This window comes from Aspergillus chevalieri, chromosome 1 (assembly GCF_016861735.1).
Source record: "Aspergillus chevalieri M1 DNA, chromosome 1, nearly complete sequence".
NCBI classification, from domain to species: Eukaryota; Fungi; Ascomycota; class Eurotiomycetes; order Eurotiales; family Aspergillaceae; genus Aspergillus; species Aspergillus chevalieri.
In genome coordinates this window covers 2,734,022-2,758,358 of record NC_057362.1, presented here as the reverse complement: position 1 = coordinate 2,758,358, position 24,337 = coordinate 2,734,022, and the positions used below count along the sequence as shown (strand labels likewise).

Here is a 24,337-nt window from a genome sequence, read left to right as displayed (position 1 = left end):
CTTTCCTTGTATCCTTCGAAAGCAGATAAACCGCGAGGCTCTGATTCCTTATTTGAGACTCTTCGTGGACACGCGTCCCGGGGCTGTCACTTGAGAATTTTGCAAAGCTGTGAACCAAAAACCCCATGCTTTATCACACTGATTGCACAGTGGGGAGATGGATATGCATGGTCCTCCCAAAAAGTACAAGATCAGCAACGCACGCAATAACTGGATCAATGTTCAAGGAGAACAGCATTGGACAGGTGGAAATGCTTCCTGAATTCCTTTGGTTATCTCTCAGTCTAGATTATTTCCAATTTTCCGGGGGCCTTTGTCGCCACTTTTTAGATTACTGTGCCTTAGTTCAGGTAGTGGCTGGATAGATCACACATTAGCTTGATTAACTATTTTAACAGAACACGGCAAGCATCCGCTTTATTAAAGTTTTAATATCTTTTAACAGGCGTCCAAATTATTGGTTAAGGAAAGCATCTGAGAGAGAGACAGGAAGAAAACAAAGGAGAAAAAGAGAGAACATGAATTAAAAGCTTGATGTGTTATGCCCCAAATGATGACCAGTTGAAAAAATTCAGAAGTGAGAAGGAAGAGAAAAATAAGTCCTTGCTCAGAAGGCTAGATGCACATCCTGGCCTAGTTCATTGGTCTAGCTAGTGCAGTTACTGTTGATTTTTCCCTGTGCTTCCACTGTCCACTGAGTCAAGCATTTGACATGATCCCAGATACTTATCACATAACGACGTGTTTCACTGCCATTATGAGTTATTATTAGTACCTAGAATTTTCATGTTGCTGTAGTTGACATTGGAGCATTGGAGACACCGTACCTCACATCCTCTTTGTTCCTGAGTTTGGAGAATTAGCGAGTGGTCTTACAACATCCTGTCAAGCTGGCCCGAAAACTTCTTCTTCTTCTTCTTTTTTTTTTTTTTTTTTTTGGTATGAAAGAGAAAAAGGGAGACAGAGAAGACAAAGAAAGAGGATGAGGTGGCTTGGGGCCATTTTCCTACCTACCGCTCTATGTTCTGGTGCAATGTCCTACAACATAGTTAGTCCAGTGTTTAGAGGCTGGCTCTGGTGGATTTACCTGATATCTTCCATGACCCTGTGTTCGGCATTAGAAACACTGTAATGTCACTGGATAGGCTACTTTGTGAACTCACCGGTCCAGGTCTAATCGCACTTCACTGATCCCGCTCAGCCCATTAGCAAGAACCTCCAGCAACTTAACACAGGTCACTGAAAAGCCGGCCTTACTGGATACTGTTGGTTACCCTTGAAACATGCTTGTAAGTGATTTGCAATACTGTTACAGATGAACTGGATTAATAGACTTACTCTGCAAGTGTATTTTGTGATTCACTGCTACATGGCATCAATGTCAACAGGAAGGATCAAAACAGATATGACAATCATGATCAGTTGAGTTGAGTGACTTACCCTTCTGATGCCTGACTGGAGGAGCGGCCATCATCCAAGTCATGGCTGAGGGCATCAGCTTCTGCATGGTAAGAGGCATCTCTAGACCGGCTATGAGCAACAACGTTTTTGAAATAATCCATCCATGGATTCAAAACAACTGCCGACATGCTTCTGTCCTCCTAGGGATTAAAATACTTGAGCTTGACGTGGTCTCAGTAATGGAAAAGTAGCAAGCCGGACTCTGTAAATACTTTATAGAGCCTTTATCATGAATTATAGGACATCTTAGGTCTAAAAAAAAAAGAAAAGAAATAACCCCCCTTTTTTTCCACTTCTTTTTTCTTCTCTTTTTCTTCTTTTTTTTTTTTTAGATCTTAGAAAAGAAATTACATAGCTTCCGCGGGAGGTGGAGGGGACCTTCTAAGAATTACACTTGTCTTTCATATCAAGGAAACACAGACGGAAGGTCAAAAAATTCATCAGGCATGTTCATGTTCCCCTCTTGTGACAAACCGGACCACGGGGGATTGGGCGCATTACCTGTCTGGGATTGTGTCGCAGGTGGTTGAGTGAACATGTTTGTCCCAGGTTGGCCGTGTGGTTGGGATAAAGCCTGTGTAGGAAGGGTGATACTCCCCTGTTGCACTGGCACCGTACCTTGACTTGAGGTTTGTGTAAAACCGGGTGGAATTGTGGCCCATTGGGAGCCAGGGAAAAATGTGGTTGGCTGGGAGCCGTTGCTCGGGACAACAGGGCCTTGGTGTGATTGCATAGTTGGTGGTGGCACTTGTGACTGTCCCGCCCATCCTAGACCAGTCGGCTGGCCGGAATGTACCTGTGTGGGTACGGGATGAGCGGCAGGTGTCTGTAATTGCTTTGAGGCGACGTTCAACGGAGTGGCATGGGACTGTTGGGCATTATGCATCTGGAATGGTTGGGCCATCAAAGGTTGCACCCCCGGGTTCATAACAGGATGGCTACCCTGTGGAAATTGCTGTACTGTTGATGAAGTTGGAAGCGGTTGAACAGGGTTGCTGCTGCCCTGATTAATAGTATTGGAGGCATATTGGGACACTTGCCCCGGTTGCACCGTGAACGGGAATTGGGTGGTTGGGAGGGAATTCTGTTCCCCAGTGGCTTGGGCTAAAGCTGGTGCTGATGCTGTATTCAACCCCGACGGTGGTTGCTGCCTAAATGATGTGAATTTGGGCCCAGCAGTGCCCTGAGTTGGAGACAATTGCTCATTTAGACTGTGCTCCTGCGGAGGTTGCTGGTTAGACGGCTGGTGAATAGGGGCGCTATCTGCCAGCACTGGACGTTGGACAGTTTGCGGTGGATGGTTTAGGCGAGTAGACTGTCCTTTGGCACCCTCTAGATATGCCATGTCCACTGATTGCTGTTGCCCAACGGGGGTACTAGAGCCGGATGCCTCGGGCTGCTGTTTGACCAGATTAGGCTCAGTTGCAGGCCCTTTTGAATTTGCTTTGTTCCAAGGCGAGGGTATGCTATTCTGTGGTAGTAGGCTTGGGTGCGGCCCGTCCAAAATAAACGCGAGCAACGCATCACCAAGTTCCATATGTTTCACATAATTCTTCACCTCCGTTTTAAGATCGGGCACCGTTTCCAAACAGAACCTAGAGATGGCACAAATGTTGGTGATGAAAATCCAGTACTTCCGATGTTCGCCTTCGGTGAGTTCTCTAAGCTGCAGGTCTGGTTAGAGAAGGCGGCAGCCAGCCAAATATTGTTGCAAACAAACTCACTATTTCCACTAGATCCTCCTGATTTACCATGCCCGCAGCACAACTGTTGGGGTCTATTTCTTGAGAGGAATCTTCTCTAAAATCTCCCTCCATGTTTTTGTCCAGTCTATTTTTGGTGTCCCGATGCGAGGTGGCAGGTTTATTGTTCCGTCTCTTTCGCCTCCTTGTCGACGTTGGCGTGTGCACACTCCCTTTAGATATGTTGACCATGGCTAGAGAAAAAAATGCAATGGATTCCAATCTTCAACACGTTTTATTGTGAAAAGCTAGCTGTTAGCCTTGTGTTTGAGACAGAATGATGAATTGATGGACGGACTCGCATATGTACAATCTTTATAGTAATTTATATGAGTACTTTGTTTCTGACCTTTCATCCTTTCCTCCTTAGAAAAAAAAAAAAAAAAAAAAAGCTGGACCTCATTTTTGGGACCGACAGTACAATCCAACACATGCCCTGTTGGATGTAGAGTCAACAGTTGGCAGTTTCCGCATCGCTAATTGGCAATTGATCCTTTCATTTTTGAAAATAATAAATTGGAATCAAAGGGCGCCAAAAGAATGCGTAATTAATGGTTGTGGGGTCACTAATGTGGCGTGGCTTTATTTGAAGATCACAATAAAGTTGGAGGGCAAAGGAAAAAGTCCCTCCCTAAAAAAAAATGACGGAAAGGGAGGAAGAAAGCAGGCAAACGTGGTTGTCAATCGGGTAGAGGCGGTTCAGCGCTGAGATCCACTCTGCCAACCCGGTAAAAGTATGTGTGAACCACTCCCCCGGATACCTCTCGGGTACCACGGCTCGGTCCAAACAGCAATACTCGTTGCACTGTATTTGAATTTCCATCCGTCCCAACAAGTCCAACCCACCCTTTGAACAGAACCAGTGTGATAGCATTCATAATGCAGCTAACTGACCCACAAATGGATGGATTGTCTGTTCGACAGGTCCATATACAATTCCCAAATCTCCTCATCAACTCGCGGCCCCGTGGATAGAGAAAAAGCAAGATCTCAGTTCTTGCGAAGACAGCGCAACTCAATTTCAACTGGCTCAGTGAATAATGGTAGCAATGATACAGTGGACAGAGGCTGAGAAAGCTGGGTTTATACCCTTCATTAAAGAGCACGAGCGCCAAGGGACGCAATGGAGTGAAAGAGTTGCTCTCTGGGAGGAGGAATTTGGGATTCCAAGGACCCAGGGGGCTCTTCGAGGGCGCCTTAGTCGTTGTATTCTCGACGGCTCGTATCAATCGGATAAAACGGTTGTTTCTCGCTTGTCCTCCACCGATGTCAATACAAAGACGCGGGCGCGAGGAAGGCCAGTTAAGCAAACCCAGAATGCAGTTCTCTATCGGTCACAACGTCGGCCACAACGTCAAATACAACGTCGGCTACAACAATCACTTCAAACGGAGAGAACACCGCAGAGGCGTTCAGTATGGAGCGTGTCTCCTAGCCGAGAATCACCTCCAGCGCTTTCCTCGGCGCCCACAGTAGAGGGTTCACCATCACTGCCACTAAGGTCGCCTGAAAGACCGCTGCTGGAAAATCATCATAAAAAGATGCCAAATTGTCCGCCGCCTACAGAGGAGACTAAACGACTAAAATATTGTTCTATGTTTTGTAAGTGTTGGCTAAATGTTTATCCTCAAAACAGCGAACTAATGCGGATGCAGTTGCAGCATATTCGGCCGTGTCTAACCACAGCTCTACTACCTCACAGTCCTGATCAATACCATAATGCCACCGCTCAAGCAAACCATACTTGACAGCCTGTATTGTCCCAAAGAAGAAGAACTAATGTAAGGAGGATGCTGGCTTCAGGAAGGAGCAAGTCATGTCTTGGTTTATAGACAGATGTCGTCTATTTTTGGCTGCCCTGTTTTTTTCTTTTTTTCTTTTGATGCCCTTATTTTTTCCTCTCTCTAAACAGCAATACATGCTCTATATGGTTTCCATTTTGACGTTGTCCTCATCGTTGTCTATACATATTTCCCCAAAGTACCTATGTTATATCCAAATAACTCCATTCTTCATAATACTGACAGTTTCAGAGCACATATTATCCCCCTAGTTCTTTTTGGACGCTACATGTTTATGTGTAAAAGGTCCTTACTTGTAAATGTCTAGTTCTAACAAGCAATAGACATAGGTTCTTAGAGGTCTGCTCATTTGACGGGCTTGTTCCAAATGGTAGCCCGTCCTCCCAATAATACAACTAATGAACAGCAGGAGCGATAAATACTCATCTTATTCCAAATAGTACATCGTCGTCGTTGCAACGGCCGCAGACGAGGAAAGTAATTATAGCAGTTGAAGGCAATCTTACCATAGCCAGTACCAAAGTACTTAAGGCTGTCAAGAACCGTCTTATAGAAAGATCTACTGAGATATACGACAAATGCCAAAAAAGTGAACAAGAAGAATAAGACAACGCTAAGGAAAAGCCATAACAAGAATCAAAATCAACAAGCGACCACAAATATTTGTGCACCTGGGGATCACGGAGCGCCAAAATATGGTAGCCTGGTTAGGCCTGGAGTTGGATGCCGGGGGATGGACCCTAGCCGACAGTGGTGGTATGCGGCAAATCCTAAATGCCATGGATTGTCCCCATCGTCAATATCCATCAATTCCACTATTCATGGGACAGGCAACCAAGGCGCAGGCGCTCCGGTCTCTATATCCTTACCACAATATCGGCCGTCATGGTAAAGTGGGCTTTGCTCGGCTGCACCTGTCAAGCACGGCCGCATCGTATCCTGTAATAGTCATAGAATGTAGTCACACGCGAAACTCGAGGGCCGAGCCCTCACAGCGGGAGCCAGCTTGCCGGTATCACATCCAAAACGGCCACAACCGGTCTTACCAGGACATTCAAAACCTGCTCTACCGGCATGGCTTGCTCCCTCTCACAGACGTTCTGTGTCTCTTTGCAGCCGACCTTGGGGGTTTTAGTGGTGTCCAGGCACTCCTTGGTTCCTGGAATTTAGCACCGCTCTCTGGGCTTGATGGGACTGGCCCAATCCGTCCACGCTTGGTTATTGTCCTGACAGATCCCGAGGATGGGCCGCATAATTTTGCAGTTATTGAAAGTGCACTGAAAACTGCAGCGATGCCCAACCTGGCCGCTTCTGTGACTGTCGTAGACCTCCGCGGCCGGAACCAGTTATCGCCAGCAAGTCGCTTTGAGCCCCTTCGTCGACAGCTATTGCTGGAGCTTGAGACGTCTCGGGCCGTCCGATCCCAGGCACATCTTCTATTTTCGGCAGTACACCTGGAATGGATCTTCAGAAACTTGCTCCGGCATGTCGCCCATGGGCCCCCATCCCCATTCAACTGCATCCAGGCATGTCGTCGAGATTATCAGGGGGGGGAGATCGCCGCATCTTCTCTGCGCACCTTTTTGGGCATTGCCAAACAGGCTGGCTCGCCTTATCAATCAGTCGTGACTTTCGTCGCCTCGGCGTTTCTGATGGATGCCTATCCCCCGGGAATGCATGGTAGGTGCTAAACAGACCAGAGGTTTTACCCTCTATCCGGAAAATGGAGCATACTAAGTCACACTAATTGATGCAGAATTTAATCCGACTATTGTCTTTCGCCATCTCTATGCCGGTCCCTGTGCGGCAGCGTGCCTGTCATCCAAACCAGCTCATGTCCGCCGCTTCTGCCGTGACTTAGAAGCAGAGTTTGCATTGCTGTTCACGGCGCTGTCAACCAGTCCCTCTGCTCAGATCCGACGTGCGGTGCTTCAACGCGAGGTTGCAGTCTGGGCAAAAGTGAAGTCAGGCCACATCTGTCTGTTTTGCTTACTTCATCCTCCGGAGCATGTGCTGCCATGTGGGCACACCATGTGTGACACATGTGTGTGTATCTTCGGCAGCCAGGCTCGCGGCGCTGAGTACCACTTCAAGCTTTCTGCCTGCCCAGCTTGCTTTGAAACCTTCTCACTTACGGTCCGGCTACTTCCACCAACCAAGCGGCCTACTATCCTGGTTTTGGACGGGGGGGGGATTCGCGGAGTGATCACCTTAGGGTTTCTCAAAGCTCTTGAAGAACAGATTGGCGGGTCGCGAGGGCTGCGTGAGGCGTTTGATCTCACTGTGGGGACTAGTGCCGGTAAGAAGGAGGCCCTGTGGGAAGCCAAAATACAAGCCCCAACTCTAGCCCCACTTTCTTCTTTTCCCCTTCTGTCTGTGATGATACTATGCGGAGACAACCCTGCACCCCACTAGTGGGAAGGCTATGGGATGGAAGCTATGGTAACACATTCTGCAGGCGCTGTCATCGCATCCGAGGTAGTCGTCCGCGGAGCGTCTATCAACGAGGCTTCTTCCAAGTTCAACTCTCTAGCACGGCAGATATTTCCCTTACGGCCCCGTCGGTACACGTTTTTGGGACAGTCGTGGGACTTGCTATCAACCTGGATGATGGATAGCCGTTATGACTCGGACAATCTCGACCGAGCCCTGCAGGAAGCCTTTGGCCCCACTCGGCGCCTGTTTGATACAACCGCACCACTAGTGTCTGGAATCCGCGTGGCACTAACGGCCAGCCAGGTAACTGACGGCTCACTCTGTCTCTTCCCCAACTATCGGGCCGCTGGGCGGTCCAACATGCAATCAGCTCACAGCATATTGACATCTAATGACGAACCACTTCTGTGGGAAGTGTCAGTAGCAACTCTCCCTCCCCACCCGACCTCCTTCCTCTGTCTACCTCCTACCCCTTTGTTCAAGGTCTTCCTGAGAATCCTGCTGACTACCAATACCATGCAGTGCGCGATGCAGCGTGGCTGCCCTAGGGTATGTATTCACCCCACTCGGCAATTGGGACATATAAAAAGTTAATTCTCAGCAGGTATTTCACGCCCAAGTCTCTGACCGAAGCTGGCACGCTGCAGGATGGAGGTATCCGGGCCAACTGCCCGCTCCGCCCCGCCCTCCGTGAAAGTGAGATTATCTGGCCTTCAGCGACGAGACCTGACCTCGTTGTCAGCATTGGAACCGGCTATGCTGTGGAGGAACCCGCGACGCCCCCAGAGGACCACCACCGTCGACGACATGACAGCTTCATTGAACGGGCTGTCCGAACATTCCTATCCTCGCCTGCTGTGGATGCAAGACGAGGCTGGCAGGACGCTCTGGACAGTGTCCCAGCGGCCGTCAAGAAGGATGTGTTCCGCCTTGACCGCGCAATACCAGGTAAGCTGCCTGAGCTGGATGATGCTCGCGCGCTCGATGAGTTGAGTGAGTATGAGTATCAAATCCCGGACGAGCTCGCACGTGCTTGGTTGGTCAAGTCATTCTTCTTCGAATTAGATGAGGAACCAATCTTGGTAAAGAGTATATATGACTGCCAGGGATCCGTTCTATGCTGCAAGTACGATGCGGCAGGGGTTGCCCAGAATATAATGGCAAGGTTTCCTAACGCCCGATTCACATTCTCAGATGGCCGCGATCTCGGTGCGGTCAATGTAGCAGATGGATGTTCAGCCTGCGGTTATTATCGAAAACGTGTCAGGTTTCAAGTCTCCAGCATATACGAGTCCGTACACCTAGGTGTCCATGGTATGACAGGGTCCTGTGCTCTTGGCGGCTTTCCAACAACACTTCAAGACCTCTTGGAAGCACAGCAGGCGGATTCCCCATTTGGACGAGCTGACCACCGCTGTAATCAATGGCCCCCATCGCGCCGATGCTATTGTACTGGTACCGGGAAAAAGCGATCCCTTGCATCATCTGAGCCAGAAACCGCAGCAAAAAGACGGCGACTCGGATGGTGACGTACATAGAGGTATGAATACGCTAAGCCTCAGGCAACTGAATTATATGAGGGAATAATGGCTGGCAAGAGAAACGATTTGGAGAAGAAAACAAAACAAAAATAAAAGAAAGCAGTCGATAGCTTAGACAGTATAGGTATATAGGAGAGGCAGTATAGGTGATATAGGCTGTGTATAGGCCGATGAGGATATTTGACCCGTGGAAGCGGGAGACGGTAAATATGGGTCCACAAGCCTCACAAGTGCGAATAGACTACCCGCATTTGGAAATTGGTGTCTTGAGACAATTTGTTATCTGCATACGTACGATAGGCGAGAGAATACCATTCATTTCATTCAAAATAGTTTTTTTCCATCCAATGGGATGCTGGGGATTGCAGCCCTTGAACACATTTAATATGCGTGTTTGTTGTTTTGAAACATACATAGACGCCTCTGTATACGGCCTTCCCACGAGCACTGAGAGCGCAAATCATTCTTCAATTGTTAGACCTGCAGGTCGAAAGCGCCCTTGTGCACTGTGGACCAACATCAACACACCACTCGAGAAAAGTACCAAAACCTTGACCTAAATTCTCCTCATAGTCCAAGCAATAAATCATATGTCCTTTCATCATCACAAGAATCCCTGCTGTAGGTTGTCACTTCATTTCTTTGGCCATATTCCACATGAATGCACGCAATCATTTCCATATGGAGGAAGAAAAGACAGAGATATAGCCTTGAATTGTCTTCGCGTTATGAATGTCAACTCAAACACAACCTGTGCGAACCATTGAGTTATGGAAATCACTGGTTGGATCCTCTCAACAGAATCGCAATACTCCTGCTGCTACTGGGTCCACCATCTAGATCAGCGCAAAGCTCGAGCATGGGAGATGGAAGAGGTCTTGAAATTGTTGAAAATAATTTCATCCATTGGTAAAAAGCATTGATTCTAATGGGATTATACAAAAAGCCATTGGTATGATCAGTACACTACACTAAGTCATAGGGGCTGGCTGTGACGGCCTGGTCACGTTGGCTGTTAGTACCTGTCGGAAATGTGGCTTAGTCAGGGTTGAAAGTACGTATCAAGCGTATATGGTTGAGGTCTCTAATTCTTGCAAAAGTGTGCTAGCTAGGATCCTATATACGACCGTAAATACCTTATAGAGTATACTAAGCGATTGTGCGGTTTCAAAAGCAGTAATAGCAGAGTAAATACGCTGCTTTGCGCCATATGATATCAGCGAGGCATCAATCAGGCATCAGTTGGTATTGTTCGGTAAGGAACCTCTATATTCCGACAGTACCCATCGGGTCACGTGTCTGACCGCCCTCGCTTTCTGCCCGGTAGTCATATAGCTAGCCAAGCCGATAGACCATCGGTCCAATCAACTACTCTGGCACACTAAAATTGGCTGGTTATCACGTGAGATGTGGTTGTTTGCTTTGTTGCTTTGTCTATAAATATGGCGTTACCTCCTTTCTTCCTTCCTCATGTCAATTATCCTCGTCAATAGCTACCTAGGTAGAACACATGAGTTGATGTCCCATTAACCTGGCTGAGCTCCGTGACACTGGCCTCCATAAGGTCTAGTTCAAAATAATTACTAATTCAGGTTAGGGCAACACAGATTCTCAAATCTCAGAACTTTTATATGAGGCGGAAAGATCTGTCATAAAAAATATTCACATTATTCAGACTGCGCCATACCAGCTTTAGTGTTTAGCATCAAAATTTATACCAACAGAAAGTGTTATCAAGAAGGGGTTTGAATTGGAACGATCCAGGAAGATATATACTACCACAAGTAGAAAGTTTTTGGAGCGCGGAAATACTGTAGAGACCCATGAGGGTTATTCTGGCTGGGTTCAGTCAGTGTCATTCTCACCTGACAACCAAAGTCACCTTGAGCTCTGTCCATCGAATTCCGGGATATTGCAACAGGCAAAGAACGACTTTCATGAGTGCTGTTATGTATCATTTGCTTGAGTCAGTCTTACAGTAACGCTCACAATTGATTCCATAGGATTTTGTAGATTGGCTCCCCTGTACACAAATTCTACTCCATTATTTTCTAATCTCTATTCGAAAGGAGGGTATGAGATAGCAGAGCACTACATACATCTGTTTTTGATAAATTAGAGTCGTTTACGTCATTTAGAACTCTACTGCGCCCACATACGAATTGCTATGTATATTGTACAGATAATATATATACAAAATTATATTAGCAATGCGTAGATTATCTAACTCCAAGCCAAATCCCGATACGGACTAGGGTGGCGTTGAGAAAGAATCAAAGAGTGTAAATCATGCAGAACTTATCTTGCACTGTACAGTATTCAATGACGGCTTACTAGCTCTTTTATGACTATCTCTTCTAATCCCCTCTCTTCTTCCTCCCCAAAAACCCTTTTATTACCCCAAAGTACCTCCCCGAGACACGGCTTCACCACTGCATAGTGGGCAATCAGACACGACCGTCACCCCTTCACATGCTGTGTCTGAAGCACCTCACGTAGATGGCTGTTTTCTTGACGAAGTGTGTCACAGTCTAATTCCAAGCTTTGGAGCTTCAGTCGCGCTTCTGCCAATTCAAATGCAGACTCCAAGTCCAGCCCTTGTTTTTGTTCTTGCTCATAGGAGCTTAGCAAAGTTCGCATCTTCCACATCAATTCGAAGAGCACTTCAGTGATCTCAATGTTATTGACAAGTTGGGCGTGGGTGTTGCGCAATTCATGATCCTTTGTCTTCAAAGTATTGCAGATTGAGGCGCACTTCGCAGGTAAGTCATCCCAAAGGCCTGAATTACTCTGAATGATTGTTAGCACATTTGCTCCACAGAAAATCTGTATTTATGGTTACCTCATGCATATTTGATAGGTCAAGGTCCTCGCTTCTCAGCGGTTTCTCTTTAACTTAGCTTGAGAGAAAGTGGAACACATTAGACTGGTACGGTAGATCCTCAATGAATAGTTAGATCAAGTAAAAAATAGAGAAGAGCGAGAAAGGGTCAATAAGAAGTAAAATAAGATAGATCAATAAAAAGTAGAGGCTTCCGGCTTCTAGCAATTACTCGAGGAGAGCAATGTGTTGAACAGCTTTTCTTTGCACTTTGCACCTCATTTCACCCTCCCGCCCTTTCACCCCGCCAAACCTTCGCTTAGGGTGCTTCTTTTTTTCTTTTTTTCTTTTTTTTTTTCTTTTTTCTTTTTTTGTTTGGGGGGGTGTCAACGTTCAACAGCATCCACGCAAAGAGTACTCTAGTTTCTTCTGGCAACCTAGTGGTTCATCATGTCAATGGCTGCACTACTAAATACTTCAGGTGGCTAAAACTGTTGCTTGACTCTTTCTTCTCTACAGAGTGCATTTCAATAAATCTGAGGGGGCCGAGAGGAGCCTACCTTGTGATTTTCATTGGCTGGCCGCCACTGAATAGGCTCCGTCCCTTATAGCCTGACCTCATCCTAATGCCGGGTCTTTGGCATGTCCTTGCTTTTACTAGCACCACCAGTTGACTGTCGCTCTTTTGGCCGTGCATAGATACGCCGGAAAGATTTAAAAGCAGAGGTTGACGGCCTGCCACCTTGTGAAGTCACAGGGAATCTAACTTCGTCTTTCAACTGATATTCCAACTCCTGCAAGTCCTATTATATATCCCAGTTTTGTCCGAAAAACAGTAACGCTGCCATGGATTCTAGCCCTCATCAGAGCATGGGCCATTCGGCTCCACCAGATCAAGTTGCGAACTTCAACGCGGAGAGTCAAAATACAAAAACCACAAGCCAACGCCATGTTGCCCTCGGCCTGGACCGCGACTATGCTACCGATTGGAAGGTGCCGGATGCCCTACGGGAGCTGTATCAGAACTGGTAAACCTCAGCGTTAACCCTCTGTACCCTCCTCTCCTCTAACCCCCTCCCCATCTCCCACCCCGAAATCCCTAAGGCTCATCCCGAGAAAAATCTGCTGAACTCAATCACAGGAAGGATGCCATTATCCAGACCCATAATATTAGCCTATATAATTTTGTGCCAGCCATTTCTCCGACACCCGACAACATCACGATCACTGTTAAGGCAAATCAGCCGCCGTCCGAAGGCAGGGAAGGGCCCCTTGTTCAACAGGTGTTGGGCTACATTCGATTCAATAAGAAACAGGGAAATGCTGAGTTCACCAATTTCAGCTCAACTCTGGACGACGAATGGTTAAGGTTCGGCCGCAGTACCAAGAAGGAGGACGATCGTCTGGCTGGTGGTCATGGGGAGGGATTGAAGATCGCAGCTCTTGTGCTCTGCCGGGAAAACCACCATGTGAAGATATCCGCGAACGGCTATCACTGGCACTTTGGATTCAATGGCCAATTGAAAACGAACTTCTTCTGCCGCCTCACAAAACCCAGGCGCGAGTCCAGTGTGCCGAGTGGCACGAGGTGCCGCACAGAGCTCAGCGCCAGAATCGGGGAGGATGTCTCGGTGATAATCGAGAAAGGCCAGAACGGCCGGCCACTTTCGCTCCAGGACATTGAAACGTGGATGCGCGACATGATCGATCTACATCCTCCCTCCGGGCGGGTCCGCACGCCGTTAGGGGATCTATTGCTGGAGCCGACGTATCGTAACCATCTGTATCTTAAAGGTTTTCGTGTACCCGAGCCCAACTTGGATAGCTCGACATTTCGCTTTGGCTATAATCTAATCAAGGGCAGTGTGGATCGGGATCGCCAGCGCCTGGTGAATCTACAACAGGTGACAGAAAGTATTCACATAATCTGGGAGAGTGCAATTGCCCAGGCAGAGACTGTGGTCCTACCACGCTACTTGGAACTCCTTCGAGACTACCCATCCTCGTTCGATGCGCGAGACGCTGATCGGCTGATCACCGAAAAAATTGCACAAAAGATGTGGGATGCCCTGGTTCATGAGTCAAAGATGGGGGACTTATTCTACTGCTCTGAGTCTGGTCAGAATAAGGTATACTTTCTTGCTGGCTTCTTCTTTTTTTGACTGTTTTTCTTTCCCCTTCCTCGCGGCGCAGCCCTGTTCTTTTGAACTCGTTATGTGAAGCCTTCGACTAATCCTCTCCATTGTCTCAGGACTCTCCAATGATACGTTCCGAGTTGAAGAAGAAGCCCAGGCCTTTGCCAGGTTCATTATGGACGGCTCTCCGAAGGTATCACTTGGTCCGCGAGCCAATGGAGGAGCTGCAGAGTCGCTTTGCAAACTCCCAGGTGATCAAACCACCGTGTACGGCCTTTGCAGATGGTGTGGCCCGTACCCTTCGCGCTCTGCTGGCGCTGGATTCCAGCACCCAGAAGACGACGGTGATTTTCATCCGCTGTGCAACAAATGTAGTCGATGTTGCGTACCAAGGTGATAAAAAACTTCTCTATGTTCATGAGAAGTGGCTCCATGCTCCTGAGTCTCATCAGGGAGTGCCTGGTCCAGCCAAGTTGCAGCCCGGCGACTTTATCGGCCAACATCTGGTGGAAGACCTGTACCGTCGTGCCGTGGCAATTATATGGCAGCAAGCCATAGACATGCAGTCAACTGATCGTCTGCACCAGTCAAGCAAGTGTCTGCAGCAGGTCCTTCTGCTGTCTCAACAGAGGCTCCACCAGATGCCGCGTTGTATTCAGGTGATACCCGCAGCAAATGAAAAGACCGTGACAGTCTCGTTCTACACAGGCCACACCCTGCTCTTCATTAATCTCTGTGGATCAAAAATCTTTTACTTGGTGGTACTACATGGCACAGAGTGCGCGGCGGAAATGGCGCAGCTTGTATACAGCAGCAGTCATGATGTCTGCAAGTGTCCCCGACAGGTAGTGGCTTTAAGTTCGCGGACTGCAATATTCCATGACGTTGGGGAGGGCCCATGGATGCCGATGATCACCAAGATGCCGGATAACATTGAGTCGGCGGGGAACTATCTTCCGTCAACAAGTCTGAAAGCCCAAGATGGGGCGTTGATTGGGATCCCGTCACAGGTAGCCTTACCGTCCGAGGCCAATACTGCCAATGAAGACATAGTGCCCGATGCTGGAGAAAGGGAAGCTGATCTTTCTACACTGCATGTCGCGAGAGGCCAGGCCACCGAGTTGACAGCCGCCATATCGGTCACTGACATGCCACCGGTAGCCTCTGACGGTGTTAGCCTGGAAACCCTGTCTAGCGATGCCGTTGAGATGCCGAGCTTTGGCGAATACAACAGGTCATCTCTGTCAGAGCCCCTTCCTCTAACCACACAGCCCCCTGCAAAATGGCCGACCGCTGCCGCTCTGCCGCTCATTAACGTGATCGATAATCGCGGAGAGCATCCTGACTATCACGAGACGGGAGATAGCTATGTGGATGATATTAACGACACTGATGATCTGGCGTCCGCGTGGTCCCAGGCTGCTAGCCTCATGGGGTCGGCTTCTGCCGGATCGTCCGCGTCATCCGGATTGTGTGGATGGGAAAAACAGGCAGAAGGCAATGGCCCACATGCGTGCACCGATGCACTAAATCAAGGACATGTGGCCCACACAGACAACATTGCCGGAACCAAGGTATGGAAAACCCCTTGCTTTCACCCATGACATTTTTCTTCCCGTGCCATCTTGAATTGGATACACCTTCCTCGGTGCACCTCACTCTCTGCCCAATTCAAACCAACGGATATGAGAGCTGTGCCTACTTACTCTAGTGATCCTAATGACAATGGAAGTTGATGCGCTAAAACAGTATAGGTCGAGGCGCTATCTCAACCATGCAAAGATTCACCACCAACTTGGAAAGGCCAGTACGTCCAGGTTACCTTGGCAGCATCCGAGGGGAGCGACAGGAAGTCCAACCAGTGTGTACTTTACGTCCATGATGTCCATACACCCACTGAGAACGCCCCGTTCCCGCAACTCGTTGTCACGAAATATTCGTTCCTAACCGATCATCCGGCTCTCGGCACAGCGGAAACCATCAACCAGCAGCATGAGCTCATTCTTCATTTTCATGACGCGGACCGGATGGGTGAAGAAGGTGACGCCCAGGTTCTTGATATCAGTGATGTTATCGTGGTTGATGCATTCAGAGCGCCTGGGACGGTGGTGCATGTCTCCCAGGTTCCTGGTAGGACCAAGCCCAAATTGCTCGTCACGTTTGAAATGATTTTTAACTTGCTCTGCTCCTCAGATCCAGTGACGGGCCTTTTTGCACGGTATGGTATTTGGGACGGTTCCCGGCTAGAGTCACTCTTCATGACTCCTATAAGAACTGGCCTTCCTGGCGCAGACAACCTCCACTGTTTCTCTCCGCTCCCCGTCGCCTCAGTCTTTGATTTGTCCCCAGAGGATATTAGTCTTTCAGCAGGCTTCTCGCGAGCAGGGTACCGAATTCAGGCCGCTCTTGGTTTCAATGAAGGTCATCATCAATTCTGGACGGTAAGCATTTCCCCTTTGAAAGAGCTGGGCCAAGGACAAAAGGTGAGGCAGAGACGGGTTGGTAAGCTAATCCTGCTATTACAAGGAACAATACCCCGGCACGGCCGTCTACCCGGGCACTCCTTCGTCAGTTATTGCTAATTTGGATGGCGGGAAATTGAGTCTACCGGACCTTGGAGACAGCCAAGCGCCGCGGATCATCACCATTTCCGGCAGAAAACAGTCTTTTGTATCTACACAGGCTGGTGCCAGTAGCACTGATCTGACTGGGTTGCTCCCGGCGTGCCTGGACAGACTCCGGCATTGTAGCCTTGCGGCCCAGTCGCCCTCATTGAGAGCGAATTTCATTATCCTGACCCAACCGCATTGTATTCTCCATGAACAGTACCAAGGCCCGCTGGCCAGCACAATGAGTATTCTCCTAGAAGAGGGCTATTCCGTTACTCTCCGAACGCTATCCGCCGGGAATTCATATCTGCCTGAGGGCATGCCCGTGCTCTTGCTTGCCGCGCCGTGCGGCACCAACCCACAGTGGATTGATAATGCATTTTCTGATCATCAAGTCATGTCAAGTGTGGTGAATGAAGCGGCCAGTGTTGCTAGAGCCTCTGCCACTGATACAGAGATCCCTTGTTCCGATCACTCACAGGACATGACCTCGGACCAATCGACCCAAGGCAGTCATGTTGTTGCACGCCAGATCGCGGCCGTTGTCTCCCTTATCATCGGGGAGTTGTCAAAAAAAAATCAAAGCAGGGCCTGCTCTACTACATGGGCTGGCTGCGATAGGTCCCAGCGAAGTTCCAAGAAGCAGAAGCTGAGGTATGTATTTTTTTGAGCAGCTTGCATCTGTCCTTGTTGTGAGCCACCAAGTAGCTAACCATAGCATTGGTTTCACAACAGTCTTCCAAAGCATTTTGCAGAATAACAGAAGTTTTATGAAATGAAGGGGGAAAGAGGGAAATTTTCCATTCCATTGCCACCTTTGATTTACTTTTCTGCTACTCGTACAATTTGCATAACATATAGAACACCCAGAGAACTCATCTTAGTGATGTAGTCTAACCGGAGTTCTAAATATATTCAATCGGTTTAAATACAATAGATTTGACATCATTTAAATAATCTATACAAAAAACCCGGATGAGCAGATCCCCTTTATCCTGCAAAAACCACGCACTGAGGGATGTAAACGCTCCATAAATTTGAGTTGCATTCACCACATAGTGTGATGCTCCATGCAGCTAAACCAAGGATTTCAAGGAAGAGGCAGACGTTCAAAGATCATCCTTCTTTTGTGAGATCCGAATCCGAGGCCAATAGTTTATTTTCGGCCTGTCCCTATGAGTTCCTGGGGTAGCACCCCCATCTATGATCTTTATGATCCTTTTCCTCGCCCCAAGCCGCCTGTATGCGCAGGGCTTTTGAGTCTCGGTAGAATGCTCTCCTTGTGTCTTCGGGGCAGGGTGGGTATTTGCCTACATCATATAGCCGAGTACAGTTGTGCGAAGCTGGGCCGTCAAATCTTTACCAACCAGGGCTTGACAAGCGATTGGAGCAGCACTTCAGACACAGATGATGCGCATATAAACACTGGCGGCGAAATAAATACAGGAAAGAGAAAATCACCCTGAAGGACTAGGTATGTTGCCGGCCCAACCTGATTCTTTGCAGCCATCTAATCGGCGGGAATCCTTCTTTGTCAATAACATGGATTTTGTCAACATCGTGAAAAAGCTCATTAATATGTACCAGAGGGTACAGACAAATGGGGCACTATGATGTGCAAACAGTAAGGATTGAATGGCAGAACAGAAACAAGAATTTGGAAGCGCAGCTCAAAACTGTTCAAACAAGTCTTCTGAAACTGGTTTTGTTAACCAAAGAATATGAAGATGTTAAAGATGCTGTCAAGTATACAATGAACTTTATTGAAAGTGATGCGCGCAGTTACCACATTAAATTTGTTATGAATGTACTCCCACTACTATTGACTAATCCTACACCGACCTCTACTCATCAACAACTGACCACCAAAGACCCGCGCACGACTCAGAAGCACAATTCTAAGGAACATGCTCGGACAAAAGCATCAAACGTCAATCACCGAAGGAGTGAACGCATTAGGGGCCTGCAGGAGGATTCAAAAAAGCCTACATTACCCCCCGTTTAGTCGCCGTCAGAAAAAGAGACAAATTCGCCGGATATTATGATATGATATAGAGACCGCCATAATATCGCGCAACGTCTTTTACTAGCTTTGTGTAAATTCAACCGAGCGACATTCTGGGATTATGATAGCAAGATATCACATTGAACATAACCATGAACTCAGGTCCTACTGGATAACTGGATGCTGCGTTTTTGCACGAAAGTGTCAGTATCAGAAAAATACTGATGATCAAATCTCTCTTCCTGTGCGACTGCCTACTCCACGCACTTTTCAGCAGAAGTCAGGTTAATTACCCAGAATATTGTTATCTGCTGAATTATAGTGGGTTGCAAATCACAGATCATGCAAATTCAACAAGGCCCTGCTCTCTATGTGTTTAAGACAACAGAAATGCTGTGCCCTATCACCAATGGTTAGTTAACACTTTCATTTTAATTCTGTCTCATTGTTATCTCTTACCGGCCATGGGCGTTGTTGTTAGTGTGGCAGGTAAGGCGCAAATTGGAAAGTGTTAAAGAGTTGTGATGTGGCTTGAAGGAAATTGTCTACTTCAAGTCTACAGAGCAAATTTGACCTCTATAACTTCTCAATGACCATTATCATCCATCAACAATGGTGCCATCTGACGGCAGGAACACAGAAATTGAATAGTAAGAGGCAGCAGAGTATCTTTTCCCGCATCATATCTCTCCAATTGATAGACCCGTACGCCGGAAATCAACGTGGACACTTTGAGCCCATGCAGTAATTGTCTCGGCACACCATCCCATTATGTAACCGGGAAAGAATTATCCACTTTCCGATGGCTCCGCACTAATCACTCCCAGTGTCTCCACATTCCGGTGGTTCCGGTATGTTCCCAGCATAGTGGTTCAGCGAATCGCCGCCCTTCCATAAGCGCTATATGTGCGGAGGCCATGCGCCGCAGTCTATGGGACTACGAGTATCCACCTTCCAGGAGTTCCGGAGGCAGGCTATCAGATAGGCGTGTTTCCAACACAGTATGGAGTAGTTCGGCGAATCAACACAGACGAGTGTGAAAATCGGTACAGTTTGAACATTGTTGAGTTCGGATTCTACCATAACCACGTCGCGTTTCGCATCAAGGCAGCCTATGCAACAATCCGATTTGCTGGTTGGGAAAAGACGACCCGGAGTCGGAAGTAGTGGATGTGTGACTAAATGGGCAACTCAGGGATCACGGGCTGAATGGGGGTGTCGGAATAGCCGAAGAAGGCTCTGACGCTGAGTAAAGCAAGTGCACGTTAAGTAGCTGTCCCTCAACCTAAATACTTGAGTTATGCTCAATGTCACAATACAAGACTAGGCCAATTGTCGTCGACCTCGACAGTTGAACGCTTTGCTTACTAAACTTCTCTGTGAAGCCGGTTCGTTTGGATTTGTAAGGGATAGCATGATCGCTCTGTACTATGTCAGAGACAGCCTTGAGCATAGTTCGCTGTTAGTAGCAGTTGTAAAGTGACCTGCAGAATCAATCTGCCCTCCTAAACTACACTTTATTGTTTTAGTACATGCAAGGTTAGACAATATTTAGTATCGATATCTACCGTAATGTGTGACGGCCTCGAGCAATAGGGATCTATTGGTAGACCATCTGACGAAATACTAACATGAAGAAGAAAAGGAAAGACCCTGGGCCTGCCAGCTCACCATATGTTATTGCCCGAGATTCTTCCACTTCCACTATTATTGTCATCTAACGCTTCTTTCCAGCAGTGAACGAAATGAGATTCCCATCTAAACTATTTTGCCACCGACGCAATTATCGAATCTGGAGAATGAAAGAGAAGAGGAGGAAAGCCAATTCACAATGGCTTACATGAAAGCTATCCCTTCATTGTACTATATAACGCCAAAGAAGAGAGATATAATGAAAAGGAAGTTCAGATTTGAATGAATGACGCTTGCACCAGAGGAGCTTGAAGGCACTGGAGTCTGTGCATGTGTCACAGTTATCCAAGGGAGTGTATATGTGCCAGACAATATGAAGCTTTGGTTCTTCTCGCTATCAGGAAGAGTCGCACAAAAGGTTATTGAAGTAAACGGCCATGAGTTGTGAGAATATGGTGCCTTGACCACACTTGGGCTGGTTGTAGGTATATCAGAGCCACGCTTCGCAAGGCTGTTGCCATGATTAAATATGGGAAAAGCTAAAGAGGCAGACGGGAGATTATCAGCCCTGTTACTTATGGCAGTGGGAAAGGTAATGGTCTTTGATGTGAAATGACTATTTTGCTTTCTGGACATATTAGCATGGTATAATAAATAGACAAATGAGCGCCTCACAGAGAACGAGTGTCCTTGGATTGAACAAAGCATGGAAGTATCAAACATAGCAAAATCTGGTCCCACAGCATTTTCCGCAAATAGTCAGTTCACTGAGGTTCAGTGCTGGTCCTCTCAAGTAGTTTATATTACTTCTAGACCTCGCCCTCACCCGCGGTTGAGACTAGTAGGGATCCACTACAGGCTTCCATGGAAATTTACTGAAGTCTCAGGACATATCGTGTAATTTTGAGTAGTGAGATGCAATATCATACAAGGCGCTGTTTACAGTGTCCCTCAATTAAATGCGGCCCGCTCAATGATTGACTGTGCTAACGCCTTAGCGGTGGGTCCAGAAGAGAGTTACTATCGACTCGATTTTACATTGCCTTTACAGAAATAATGCATCCCGGCTTATGAGAAGCGACCTTCTCAGCAATAGTACAAAATTTATTTTGCCATACAGTTTGCAAAACCGGTCAAGAGTCTTCAAGTGCTTTTCTTGGTTTGTGACATCTGAAGTTGTGGCGGCGTTGTAATCTAACAAAATATAAATAATGAATCAAAGCAACCTGTACTAGATGTGCTGTCTGGACAAGGATGCCAATGGTCTTCTCATTTATTCATACTTCAATTTAAATACTATGTATGAATGGAAAGCCAATTTGCTCTCTTAATTTGGCCTTGAGAACAACACGGTGATATTCTGGGCCGTTAGAACCTCGGCTTGGAAATGTGACATCCGACATCCATGGTTTCCTTCATGGGCAAGTCTTCCTATTTCCAGTGAGTCGATGGTGAGAGGATTTGGTTTCTAGGGCAGTCAGATGTTGCAGGGCCAAAGAATAAAAGTCTTGGTAAGAGACTCACATCATGGCAAAGGTATATCCCTGCCCCTTTCCAAGTAGCAACATTTGAGCAACCGCTCTTATAATCATAGACAAAGGAATTTTTTTCAAGGTAGTTGATTGGATGAAGAATTTCAGATTTTCGGATGTTGTTTTCATTTGACAGACATTTAATATCTGTCTTTTCTCGTGCCTTGATATTAGCCAAATAGTCTATTCCTTAACCTGGGAAAACCTCACCGTCGTAAGGGCACCTAGCCCTATAATATCTGGTAAAGCGCTGAGGAACAGAGTAAGACTTTTCTGGTGCATTGCTACTAGATGCTGATGTTTCGTTTTTTTTTCTTTTATTTCTTTTAAATCTTGGTACACAGCCCAGAACCAGCCAGTCCAAGTTCACCAGGGTTCACCTTCACTGTGGTTAACCGAGACCAGCATCAATCACGACCACGGAGCAGCTCAGCTCCTAACAGCCCCCAAACCCAGCGATATCTAGGGCCTAGCTTAACAACTGGCGAAGAGGAGGACATTGAGATGAGGGGCACTAGCACCCCAAGGCAGTCAACAGCCCATTAATGCGACTACTCCAGCATAATTGCCGCAAGACCTATGCAGTCACTGTTGCGGCTCTGGAGGCAGGGCTGGAGCTAGGGGTGGGACTAGCATGCCTACAGGAACCCTATATTGATACGGAGTTCCGACATGGAGGATACCAGATATATTGGCCGGAATCAGGATCTCGTCGAGACCGGCGAGTGGCGGTTGCGATCCGGCGGGACCTAGCAAGTAAGGTGATTGTAGAAGCCCGAACAGACCTCCTTGACCACCCATACCTGATGGCATTGGATATATGGGAGCTGAATCGGGCCCGAGAGAAAGTACGAAGGACCCGAATTGTCAACTGCTATGACAACTGGCTGGGAATCAGCCATTGTTGGCATGGGGGGAATGAGAGACAGAGGAGAGCACTAGAGGATGGGCAATGGGACCAGGTGATTGAGGGAAGATGCCTGCTTGTTGGAGATTTCAACGCTCATAGCCCACTGTGGAACCCTCTTGCGAGAGCCCGAGTGAACGCTGGGCCATTGGAGGACCTGATAGATGAAGCAGGCCTCTATATCAACAATGAACTGGGAGTTCCCACTCGACCAAAAAGAACCCCAGGGATCTCGATCATCGACTTGGCTCTAACCACGGTTAGTATGGGGCCTCTGGAAACATGGACGATCGACCAAGGACACCCAACCGGCTCAGATCATGAACTGATAATCATGGAATGGGCTTCCCTGGAGCAAATACCCGCAACACCTTCACAGGAGGTGACAGGGTGGCAGATTCAGACACTTCAAGCCAACCCACAAGCCCTGGAGGAAGCCAAGGGGGATTGGCAAACAAGAACACAATCTAGGCCTTATTTGGAAGACTCCTGCTCATCAGAAGACCTAGCCGGGGAGGCCATATGGATCCAGGAGGCCCTGACAGCAGTATTAAATCAGCATGCAAAACAGCTACGAGTAACACCACTATCAAAACGCTGGTGGGGAACAGAGATTAAAGAGGCCCGCAGGACTTACAGTCAGGCAAGACAAGCATGGCAGAGACAGGAGATCCCTACAACAGAATTGAGAGAAATCCGGAACAACTACTACCGAGCCATCCGACAAGCAAAACGCACCTGCTGGGAAACTTTCCTGGAAGGGACAGCAGACCGGCCAGGTCTGGGGAATACAGCTAGATGCTGGCGAGCTCTGGACTACACAAAGCCTAGGACTATGGCAACGACTCCAACACTACGTGGACCTCAGGGTCAACTCGCCAGCTCCATTGATGAGAAAGAGGCCCTGATTCGGGAGACAGCCTTCCCCCAGGCACCAGGGGATAGCCGGGAAGTTGAAATTCCTCAAGGGTCCTGGCATGGCCAGGTGGATGAGGAAATGGTTAAAGGTGCACTTTTTCACCAGGCAGTCCAGAAGGCTCCAGGAATTGATCGCCTGAACTTTCGAGCTCTCCGGCTCTTATGGGAGTGGGACAGTTCCAGAATTGTTGCCCTAGCCCGGCAGTGCTTCCGACTAGGTTTACATCCACCAGTGTGGAAAGTGGCAAAGGGCATCCTGCTAAGGAAACCCAATAAACCAGACTACACAGCTGTGAAGGCCTACCGGGTGATTAGCTTACTAAACTGCCTAGGGAAGGTGGTTGAGAAGATAGCAGCGGATGCAATTGCCCGCCACTGCGAGACTATGGGAGTACTACACCCAGGACAGATGGGAAGTCGCAAGCAGCGAAGTGCAATTGATGCAGTGGCATGTCTAATACAGAACACCCACAAAGCCTGGAAACTCCGGCAGCTGGTGGGAGCGCTATTCCTTGATGTAAAAGGAGCATTCGACCATGTGAATCCAAGGCGACTGATAACTCGACTGATTGAGTTCAACCTGGATGGGGACCTGATCCGATGGGTTCAGTCCTTCCTGACTGACAGATGGGTTCAGCTGCAGATTGACAACACACAGTGCCCAGCACACCCAATCAACTCAGGAGTGCCACAGGGCTCACCAGTGTCACCCATTCTGTTCATCATCTACCTCAGTGGTGTGTTTGAGGTGATTGAGAGGAGTGTGACTGGCATCCAGTCTCTTTCCTTTGCAGAT

General features: G+C 47.8%; 4 protein-coding genes across 4 annotated transcripts; 2 read left to right on the top strand and 2 right to left on the bottom strand.

Annotated features, from left to right (window-relative positions):
- Nucleotides 1-784: 784 nt before the first annotated feature.
- Nucleotides 785-4,081, bottom strand: ACHE_10965S (uncharacterized protein; the record flags this gene model as incomplete). Its single annotated transcript, XM_043285130.1, has 8 exons — nt 785-845; nt 1,015-1,038; nt 1,088-1,105; nt 1,164-1,256; nt 1,339-1,362; nt 1,441-1,501; nt 1,963-3,122; nt 4,050-4,081. The coding sequence occupies 8 exons, from the start codon at nt 4,079-4,081 to the stop codon at nt 785-787; spliced, it is 1,473 nt and encodes a 490-aa protein (XP_043132085.1).
- Nucleotides 4,082-5,826: 1,745 nt separating this feature from the next.
- Nucleotides 5,827-8,665, top strand: ACHE_10964A (uncharacterized protein; the record flags this gene model as incomplete). The annotated part of the gene is made up of 6 exons (XM_043285119.1): nt 5,827-6,685; nt 6,762-7,304; nt 7,464-7,857; nt 7,964-7,990; nt 8,046-8,583; nt 8,636-8,665. 6 exons carry the CDS (start codon nt 5,827-5,829, stop codon nt 8,663-8,665), a joined length of 2,391 nt encoding a protein of 796 aa, XP_043132084.1.
- Nucleotides 8,666-11,442: 2,777 nt separating this feature from the next.
- ACHE_10963S (uncharacterized protein) lies at nt 11,443-11,833 on the bottom strand (the record flags this gene model as incomplete). The annotated part of the gene is made up of 2 exons (XM_043285108.1): nt 11,443-11,772; nt 11,825-11,833. The coding sequence occupies 2 exons, from the start codon at nt 11,831-11,833 to the stop codon at nt 11,443-11,445; spliced, it is 339 nt and encodes a 112-aa protein (XP_043132083.1).
- Nucleotides 11,834-12,649: 816 nt separating this feature from the next.
- On the top strand, nt 12,650-17,307 carry ACHE_10962A (uncharacterized protein; the record flags this gene model as incomplete). Its single annotated transcript, XM_043285097.1, has 6 exons — nt 12,650-12,831; nt 12,945-13,932; nt 14,055-15,512; nt 15,693-16,379; nt 16,465-17,201; nt 17,283-17,307. The coding sequence occupies 6 exons, from the start codon at nt 12,650-12,652 to the stop codon at nt 17,305-17,307; spliced, it is 4,077 nt and encodes a 1,358-aa protein (XP_043132082.1).
- Nucleotides 17,308-24,337: the final 7,030 nt, after the last annotated feature.